The sequence below is a fragment of the Apium graveolens genome, chromosome 5 (assembly GCF_009905375.1).
Source record: "Apium graveolens cultivar Ventura chromosome 5, ASM990537v1, whole genome shotgun sequence".
Classification (NCBI taxonomy): domain Eukaryota; kingdom Viridiplantae; phylum Streptophyta; class Magnoliopsida; order Apiales; family Apiaceae; genus Apium; species Apium graveolens.
The window spans coordinates 97,360,751-97,371,729 of NC_133651.1; the positions used below are offsets into that span (position 1 = coordinate 97,360,751).

A 10,979-nucleotide genomic window follows, 5' to 3' on the forward strand; every position below is an offset into this window, starting at 1 on the left:
CATTGACAGGTTCTTGGTATTCTAAGCAGTGAATTCATATTATCCGGATAGTCGCGATATGTTAAGAAGCATCACTCACGATGTAGAATAAAAATAATTAATCAGTTAATTATATTTAGTGAATTTTATTATTCATGTAAATAATTAATAAAAGTTTATTATTATTTATTTCTACTACCGGCATAATATTGAATCTACAGGGTCACACCATAAAGAATATTTTCTTTGATGAAATAATGAGAGAGAGGATTATTTTCTTAATAGTTTAGAAAAGGAAATAATGATTAAAATAGTTTTAATTATTATTAAAGCATTTTATAAAGATAAAATGTGGGGGTTAATATATATATAAAGATATATTTTATAACCCTAGGAGAGCCCTATAAATAGAATGAGATGGCTCATTCTATTAACACAATTTTTTTTTTGTTTTGTGAAAACCCTAGCCCCCATCTTCTTCCTCTCTCTCCCAAAAACTCCATTTTATAAAAGCTCGGTTTTATAAAAGATTCATCGAAGAAGATCGTTCTTTGTGGATACCGGTAGAGTGCTTCACACACTGAGGAGCAACTGCTAGCACTCCATTTTTATAAAGCTTCGATTCACAAGGTATGGTTACGATTCCTCAGTTTTTTCTTTTTATACGTTTCTCAATATGTACGGTATATGATTTTTACGGAATAAATGTTATTTTACGCTTCCGCTCATCCGTAAATTCCTTCAGTTGGATCTAGGTGAGTAATACACAAAGTTACGGGAGACCCGGTGACTTAACAGGGCAGTGATCAACTCTTCGAACCACAACCAAAAGTGGGTGTTTCGGAGAACTCACGACTGATCAGTTGCAGTAAAGATATATTAAGGTCAAATGAAGAAGGAAAAGATATGCGTTAAACTTGTGAGCAGTGATTAAGTGCAACTGTCCAAGTTGACTAATTAGATAAATAAATACATAAATATGGTTCAAGTTTGACAATCACGGGTAAACAAGTTTCTTAGCGTGCAAAAGAAATACAAAGTCTGTCCTTCTCTAGTCTATAGGCAGAAATACAAAGTCTGTCCTTCTCTAGTCTATAGGCCTGTGAAATTAGACTGTTATGGAGACTGGAGAGTGTGAAACGAAATCAAACATTCTGCATTGCAGAGTACAGTAGTTAAGTGGCATCTAATTGATTCAAACACTGACACGAAATCAAACACTCTGCATTGCGATGTTCAACTTCTACAATCCAAAATTTAAGTGTTACTTGAAGTAAATGATTCAAACACGACAGGAAATTGAACCGGTAAAAGATACCCTAGGAAGAAAAATTAGTATGTGCGTGTCATTAAGGTAACTGATACAACCACTACATAATTCAAGTGTGTGCATGAAGAATTACTCAATCCTTGGTCTCGCACCAGCTGCTTTTCCAACTTTGTTGGGTGTTCAATTTCCTCCCGTGCATCCTCAACTCTTCAATTTGTAGTTCAGGTTTTGCCAGGTGGAGCAACATTGACGGATTGTCTCTCTGCCGTATTTACATATGTATGTTCTGTTGAGAATTCACATGCTAGAACATATTACAGCAGGGTATGTACTTTTTGACAAGACAAAACTTCAAATGTTTGGCTAGGGCAAGGAATGCAATATGATAATATACATCTTTGCAACCCACAAACTCCAAACTCCAATAGGTAGGCAACCAAGACTGTCTTGCCACATCAACTTTGGCAACCTCTATTGGAGATGCTCTGAGTAGTAGCCGGACCAAATCCGTATGTACTCCCAGGATAGTAAGAGAACAAAGAACAAAATTAAAAATAATACAGCTCTACTGTAACACACTTCAATCGGAAGACACAAAAGAATACAACTCCATCCAGAAGATAAAGAAGTAAGTGGTGAAAGGATCAAAAGAAAACCAACAGCACCAATCTAAAAACGTTCACTACTGCAACTGTTCAAAGAAATCCTCATTTAAACCATCTAAAGGGCACAAGCCTTCATTTTTTTATAAATTTTATGGCATAAAAAGTACTTTTTACATATAGTAGTTATCTTACAACACAAAAAATAGTCTGAACACAGTTGTCAATAAACAGAAAGTACTCATGCTACAAGGCCAGAGCTAAATTACACAATAATTATAACATATTACACTTAAATACAAAACAAGAATAAGAATATGGTTAGGTAGCAGCTTCATTCAACTTGTCCTCACTTCTATTAGTCGATTCGACACACCTCACTCATCACCCATAGCTAACTCCAGTGCATAGTCGTCTCTTTCCTGGTAGATAAGTTGGGAAAAGTAAATCTAAATCTTTTTCTATTTCAAAATCTCATCACATGTTAATCTGATCAAACAAAAGAGCGACTCGTATCTATAATGCAAAAATGACTTACAATGGGTCCTCGGGCAAAATATCTTCCAAACTGAAGCCAGTATACCTGCAATAATGTTGGAAGAAGGGTCAACATTTACTATCGCTATACTACAGGGTTGAGCTTATTAACAGTTGACAAATGACAAGTAATCTTTTAAATTCTACACTACTGGGAAGCTACTTTGCCATAATACTCTTTATGTGGTAATATGGATATTAAGGTTAATGAAACAGAACGAAAGAAATAAAACATCTCTACAATATTTTGTGTTACCTCCCTATCCCCGAGTGCAATGGAAAGATGATTTATTTTTATTTTGACAAAAGTAGCTGCAAATGTTTAACATAAAAAACCATTGACCAGAATTATTCACTTGTAAAGAGTACCCACACTATCCGAGTAATATTAGCATTATGATCTATATAATTTTATGCTACATCACTTTTCATGTTACTTGTTTAGTAATGAGACACTTGAAAAACATGTCACAAAAAGATTGAACTGCTTAAGTAAGCAAGAAATTATATTTAAATCAACAATGAACAATCAAACCGGTTCATTGTGTTTACAACAATTTGCCTATTGAATTTTAATTTCACAAGAGCAAAACTTCAGATATAAACAATTACCTCATCCTCATCTTGTGTTTCAACTTCAATATCTGATGTAGGAAATCCCACACAGAGAAGTGCATAACCCTACAGGTCAAAGAATGATTCATCAGCTTCAGAGATTATAGAAACATCATATATCCTCATCCTCATGATTCTATTAACTCACATTTGTATCTAAAGGCAAATCTTCTAAAAACTCGTGAAAAACTTTCCGAAACTGTTAGATTTTACTCAAACTTACAAGAATTATTAATTTTTTTCTTGCGCCTAAAGAACATCATTAATCAATTTACTGTTTACTTCTTGTAATAAACATGCTCAGGTTTAGAGATCACAGCATCAATTTAAACTCCTGGTCTCGGTCAGAAAACTCACCAGTCATTCTTATTCTTGTGCTTAGCTTTGTTGAAGTTTAATTTCTTAGATATTTCTAAAACTACATTGTTAGTCATTTTAAAGCATCACTCGAGCATAAGTACCGTCAATTATGCATTGGATATCAACATGAGTATATTTTAACTGTTTCAAGCTCGACAACATTAGGAAATAGGTAGTAAAGTTGCTAATAATCCCAATATTTAACTGTTGTAGGCTAGTAGCCTAATCGTATTTAGTAGCAATCTCTTCCCAGATCCAACTAGGACTTAGGTTTTCATAATAATATGTATATGACAAAAATTACTGCAGTAAAATATTTTGATTCACAGGGACTTTGCCAATGTTAAACTACAGGAAATGGTGGAAAGAATTGAGTTTTTTTGTTGGACATTATGCATTTGTGCATCAAAGATACTCGTACAATTGTACCTACTTTGACAAAGTCAATCTCTATAGAGAAAAATATTTAGGTAAAAAGCACGTCCAGATCAATTACAACCAAGACAGAAGTCTTTGTAGGGATCTTAAGGAAACTAAGCAATTGAAATATTAAACGGGTGATCATTATGACATAGAGGCTGACAAAATGGTTTTGGTGGAAGTGTAAGCTGATTCTGACCATAACTAAAACACTTAAAGCTGTCATTTTTCATTATCAGAGAGGGTGAAGATGAAAGAGATTGGATCATAAATAATTAATAATCCTTCTAAATTTATCACGTGAAAGTGAGGAAGACTCCTAGGGCAGCAATGAATAGAAACAACACGCTTAAGTCTTGGCTCAAAGCTTAAACGAAATTCAATTTTAAGCAATCGATAATGTTTGAATGCGTTTTTATCCTTATGCAGAGTTCTACTGTATTACTCTGAGTCTTTTCTAAATATTTCAACTATGCTCCCCCTCTCTTTTCCAATTTATTTTCCTATTCTCTCTTTCCCATCAATTTCTTCCTCAAACCATATATTCATAGTATTAGATACAACTCAGTAACAACGTAACTGCAGATATGCAGCATACTGTAAATTTGAGAAAGAAATATAATGACAGGTCTTTAAAAATTAAAAGAATAACATTAGCCCAAAAATTGCTGGTCCCCAGTCAAATATATTGAGAAAAATAAGCTTGCTATCAAGTTAAAAATACATGCCTTGGCCTTTAATTCAGCAGATATTCCTAGTGCTTCAGGCTGTCTAATTTCTCCAGATTTTATACGAACAGCACAGCTTGTACAACAACCTGCAATATTAAAGCTTGAGTTAGAGAAAGTCATGAGCCCATTGTGGAGCCCATTGTGGAGCCCATTGTGAAGGGGATAAAGGATGGTGGAAGTAGAGGAGAGTATATAAGTGGAAGAGGTATCAAAACACGTCTAGATGATTTATTATTAACCAGTAGCACTGAACTCCATTACTCAATCAAATTTTCACAAGATAAAGAAGTGAAACTTAACATGGTATTTTAAAAATTAAAATGCATGCCGACAGTATGTTCACTGGCGTCACAAAACAAATTAAATAATGGAAAGAATCTGAAACTAAACTCGAACAATAAATTTCTAAAGATTAACTACAAAAGGTGACCATTGTGATAGAGTGAATTGATATAGAAAGGCCGCCACGCTTTGCCAGAATAATACAAGACATCAGGGTCTGTACTTTAAGAGCTGCGTCCTCGAGACAAAAGAAACAGGTTACAAAATCTACTGATAAGTTGAAACAGTTCAACTTATCTAAAGCATTAATCATATACTTTCCAATGTCTATCTTCACAAATGTCAACTCCTTCCTTCGCCAATTTTAAAATTGTAACCTTAAAAGCTAATCATGAAAATAAAGCACACATAACTTAACAGATACACATTTCAGCAACATTTACATTTTATACATTCAAACACTTGTACAAATTTAAACCAACTGATCCCCATTCAAACTCCAAATATCGTAACACTTTCATAAAAACAGTAAATCTCGCACAAACACAATTGCAAAATGACATAGTCATATACCGTGCCTGCAAGCGAAAGGTAGAGAAATATCCTGATCTTCAGCTGTGTGCAATATGTACTGATCCTACATTCCAATACATCAACACAACCAATTTATACATTAATAATAAACAAATTATAAATACACAAACTCGTGTCGCACTCAGGTGAGAACAGCACAGTGCAATATACACATTATTCTACAAATTGTAACAATTACATAACAATTATTCTCGCATATTCTCGCACTAAAACTGTTCTCCACTGAGCTCGACCCCGAGAATAAAGAAACAAAAAAGGCGAGATTAACCTCAGGAACAACGAATTCATGAACAAGGCCACGCTGTCTATCGTTAACGGTGACCTTGTGAGTCCGTACGGATTGTGAATAAGCGCCGTTAACGGAAGGCGTTGGCGTTGTAGTTTGAAGCTCCGACGTCACGGTCATCTTACGCCGGAATTTCAACGAATTTGAGAAGGCAATCGGTGACCGGAAAAGTGTAGGTTTCCGGTGAAATGGAGTGCAGACGTTACACAGAGCTTGAGCGTCCATTTACTTGGTTTTCTCTCTCACACAGTCACGCACTGAGTTAGCTGTCCAGAAAATGGTGATGCCTGCTAGATTTTCTGGATAACGAAACAAAACGTTTTATTATTTTATTATTTTGGATAAAAATCCATTATATTCAAAATAAATTTGATACTTAAAAATTGAATTTAAAATGTGTAATTATGATAGTTCATATAAATTATATTTTTAAACATATTTAGATTATTTTTTATTAAATACGGGAATGGGGGACGAAAATTGCTCGAAATCTGGGATAAGTGTTCTTACAAAAAAATTAGGGATAAATGTTATGATAACGAAAACTAATCACATTCTCCATCATTTTATTTAATTAATTTGTACGGAAACATAAGAACTAGATTTTAATATAAAATTTTTAAAATTAATTCTCGATAAAAAGAACTTCCCAATCATTTCTATACAAATGGTTTGGGTACGGAGGACAAGAAATTCATTAAAATAATATTAGTTTTGGTTAGGCAGTGGGATGCGAGAAAAAAAAATAGTGTAATTCAATGAGAAAAAGTATAAAGTTGGGTAAAGTGGAGGGACCATTCAATATTTAATGAATAAAGTGAGTGTAGTGGGAAAAAGTAGTAGATGACGTTGATTTTTATATTATTAAATTTTTACTATTTTTAATAAGTTTGAAATGTATATGAAATGTATAGAATTGAATGGGATATCAAAAAAGGAAAGTGTATAGAAATGAATGGGACATGGGGAATATATTTTAGCTAGTTTTTTTTTCATATTATAATATTTTCCTGGTAAATTATAAGTTTTGATTTCTTTATAAACCGAAATTAACAACTATAAATTATCATATTGATTATGATATATTATATTCTTTGACCCGATTATTTTAATGTTTACCAGATTACTCTCTGATTTTTGACTCAATTTTTGGAAAATGTTTTTCTAGTCATTTTAGGGTTATTAGATCGGAAGACTTTTCTAGTCATTTTAGGGTTATTAGATCAGAAGACTGCCGCACAGCAATTTATCGGGCTATTAATAAGCAAAATCGTCAATTTTTATAACTATGATTATAATATGTAAAAACTGTTGTTACTTTCTGAACATATGTGTGATGGAGATAATCACCAAAATATCCTATTTCCAAGGTAACTAATCATCCCTACCCATTACCCATTTGATAGAGTATCTATTTTTTTTAAAGCCTGATGTGTATTTTTCGGTGTCGCATCAGGCTTGATTCGCTACGCTGAAGGACTAGATACGACACATGAATCGGCGCATCAGACGTGATGCGTCATACGAATTAACGCAATATATGGGATGTTGAGCCTGAAATGCTGTTTGTCGGGAATTTTGGCCTAATTTTTTTAAATATGGTAGGCATGGCTATAGTTGTCAATGGATCGAAAATTGAATATGGTCCGAAAACTAATGGAATGGATATAAATCATTAAAAAAATATCTGATCCGAAAAAAATTGATCCGATAACGATCTGATTCGATGAGTAATAAATATGAATTCAAGCCAGTCCAACTATTTATTTCATGTAAATCTAAAAAATAAAATATACATGGAAAATATATAATAAATTATATATATATGCTGCTGATATATATATTAAATTTTTGTTAACATTTTTCCCTATTAAAGTGTCTAGTTGTTGTATCCGTGGATGTCAACCCCCCTGGAAGTAAGCGTATCAATGGAACGAAATCCAACTCAATCTGACCCGAGATCATTTTAGCGGATATAGATTGACCTGTTAAAAATCTAATCCGAAACCTGATACGATAAGAAAAATCTGATTATAAATTAAGCGGGTATGGATTTAAACAGTTTTGATAAGTTAATATATATATATATACATATTATAATAAAACTATTTTTTACTATTTCTAATTTTGAAGTCTTATATTCAATCAAGGCTCATTGTCTATATTCCATTCGGTCCATGGGTTATTGTTAAGCATAATTATCCATTTAGTATGGTTGATTATAAGTGTTTTTGTAACAGTTTGCACCGAAATTTAAGACTATCACACGAAACACGACTAGGGCTGATATTATTAAGTTACATGATCAATATTAAGAAGCATTCTTGCTACTCTTTAAGTATTATTGTAATTTTTATTTTAAAAAATGAATTTCAATGTTTTATTTGTCTTTAAACTTCTTAGATTTTGTTAGAGTTCGTAACTTTTGACATTATTAAATTGGTATTTTACTTGTATTTTAATATTTTTTCGAAATTGTCAAATTTAAATAACTTTTGTAATGAGCTACTTAAAAATTAAATATACATAAATGTAGCGAATATCTGATCCAAAATCCGTGATCCAAATGGATCCGAATACGAATCAGCCTATAAAAAATCTGGGGCGATTCAAAAAAATAGATGGAAATGGACAAGAATTTAGATCGATCCGATCCAAACCCGATTCATTAACATGCCTATATAGACGAGCTAGCCTATGGCTAGTGTGACGGCCACAACCCCGGGGTCAGGAGTTGACGTCATCAACAACAACAATATGATCCAATTCAATAATAATACATAAACACGACCCCTTTTTACCAAGACCTTTTCCAGGTTTAAGTGTGACTTAGGTTACAACTATTGCAAAACCAACTTATTACCAACAATCCTGATGCAACTAACTTAATACAGCAACTCAACAGACCCTATTTGGTCCAACACAACTACCTCAGAGGAGCCTAGTACGGAAAGAACTGGAACTCTGCCCTGACTGCACGGAAAGGTCTCCTACAAATCTGCAATACATATATACAAAACATTCTGTAAGGGTGAGCAATCAATTGCTCAGCAGTACCACTATATGAATAACAAGTAAAACGAATTAAAATAAAACAGTTATAGGAACAAAATTCATAACTTGTTAGAAAAAAAGTAAAACATGTATAAACTGGATATTTACAACTACCATGCTCTGTAAAACATACCATAAGTAGTGTGCTGTGTGTGAATACCCGAGTCAAATTTTAGCATCCTATTTTCCTTTCCAAGTCCACTGTATAAATCACTTGTTCCGTTATGGGAACCACAAAACCAAATCAGATATGTAATGGATATGTGAAGACAGCTGATCAGGCTATCAACACCAGACGGCCCCATCTGCCATCCCACAAACATGTTCTGGAACTCAGAGACTAGCTAGGTCTCTGACCTGCTGGACTAATTGGTTATGTAATGCGCGTAACCGAGTTAGCCTCTTACGCAACCTCAATAGGCCACTCTGGCCCCTATGTATCCCATATATGATCGTTTTATCCTATTTTCAAAACACTTGTACCTATCTCATTTCAAAACCATTCATTTTAACAGCACACGTAAAACTGGTTCACAACTCATTTTCATTCGAGATAGGTACCTTTTGAAGTTACTTTTCTCCAAAACAGGTTTAAAACAATGATTTATAACTACAGGGGATACGTAACTTAAAACATTTCTCTTCCTTTACGAGAATAAAATAACATTCTATTCATATGTACTGAACCATAAAAGAATGGTCAGGGTATTTGCCTTGCAGAGCTTTACAACTCTCTCTGATTGACCTTGAACCGATATGGATGCTCGGCTTAATCATCTAACTATCAGACTATCCCGGATCCGACTTCAACAATCAGGTCCTTCGCTTGGAACCTCGCTGAGCTTGTCAACTGATCACTAGGTTATCTTTAGTCCGACGTCAATTCTCGGGTCCTTCGATTACAACCTACAGAGTCGAACTACCTTATGTTAGACAACCAGTTATGCTTGACATATCATCGCTATCAATCCTACCCGAACGATAACAATCATGACTCGTAATTATTCGAATTACTATAATGCACATAACAAATCAGGTTATATTCACAACTTCGTTCAATAACCTTTTTCGGTAATTACGTACAACTATCATTTCAGAAGATAGAGTTGACGAATATTTACAACACATTTCATCACAACATGCAAGTACTATTGTAAAATATTTCTGTTTATATTTGTATAGTTATACACATTCGACTGATATTCCTGATATTTTATAGGATGCGTTCCCGGGTTTTTGGAACTAATTTTTCCAGAAAATCGGGCAATGTTTCCTTTGTTTATCGGCCTACCCGTCGAAACATAAATCGACATCTACAATCCACAAATCACAATCCAAACCAAAACAATTGCGTAATTCACAATCACAATTCACAATCCCATTTATTTACCCAACTTCGATATAATACAACAATTTTTTTTAATCCCAAGAAATTGACTTTACACACTAAATATTATTTTATTATTTATTTATATAAGGACTCAGAATCGCGTCATCACAGTACACCGCCTGCTCGTCGAAATTCATCGCGGACGACTGTAAAATCCGGAGGTACCTTATTCGGGTTTCCAATCACGTATTCTACCGATTAGATTCTTGAATAATTAAAATACTATTCGATTAATCACTAAAATTCATTCAAATTTTTCATAAATATACTAATTATTAAAAACAATAACCGAGTAATCAACAGGAGTCGGGAGCCCCAGATTCGGATTAGCCCAACAACACAATCGAATGAAACATAGCAACACGGATGTGAAAACGCAGAGCAACACCAAGCACAACACACACGCATGTGTACGCGCACAAGGGATGGGGAAAACCGGCGACAAGGTCACCGGAAAAAGGCAGAGACGGCGGCAAGTACCAGAAAAGGATCATATCTCATATCTTAACATCCCCTCACTTGAAAGGCCGTTTATTCGAGTTTGAAGAGTGGATTACTAGGTGTCTCGTCCCTTTTTGGGCCTAGCATCCGGTCAATTACTAGGTTAGGATCTCGTCCCATTTATGGGCCCACAATATACACATTTTTCAATTACTCGGTGGGGATCTCGTCCCATTTATTTGGGCCCACCAAGGTACAATAATAATATTTTCAATAATTATTGAGAATATTGGGGGTAGCAGGGAGTCGAACCTGAGTCCTCCTCCCGCCAGCCTGAGCTCTGATACCATATTAAAAAATGTTCAAGGTTATATTTTTCTCATTCATAATAATTTAATATATATATAAATTACAAAAC

At 34.1% G+C, this 10,979-nt stretch overlaps 1 protein-coding gene across 1 annotated transcript; it reads right to left on the bottom strand.

Annotated features, from left to right (window-relative positions):
• Positions 1-1,974: 1,974 nt before the first annotated feature.
• On the bottom strand, positions 1,975-5,994 carry LOC141724301 (ferredoxin C 2, chloroplastic). Its single transcript, XM_074526379.1, has 6 exons — positions 5,659-5,994; positions 5,370-5,433; positions 4,512-4,600; positions 3,001-3,069; positions 2,390-2,434; positions 1,975-2,273 (listed from the first exon to the last, which is right to left on the bottom strand). Exons 1-6 carry the CDS (start codon positions 5,899-5,901, stop codon positions 2,229-2,231), a joined length of 555 nt encoding a protein of 184 aa, XP_074382480.1. The 5' UTR covers positions 5,902-5,994; the 3' UTR covers positions 1,975-2,228.
• Between the last annotated feature and the right edge of the window lie 4,985 nt (positions 5,995-10,979).

Coding starts and splice junctions, on each gene's coding strand:
- LOC141724301 (XM_074526379.1), bottom strand. CDS start 5,901: ATGGACGCTCAAGCTCTGTGTAACGTCTGCACTCCATTTCACCGGAAA. Junction 2,435..3,000: donor AAACACAAGATGAGGATGAG/GTAATTGTTTAT, acceptor ACATTATTGCAG/GTATACTGGCTTCAGTTTGG. Junction 2,274..2,389: donor ATTTTGCCCGAGGACCCATT/GTAAGTCATTTT, acceptor CTTATCTACCAG/GAAAGAGACGACTATGCACT.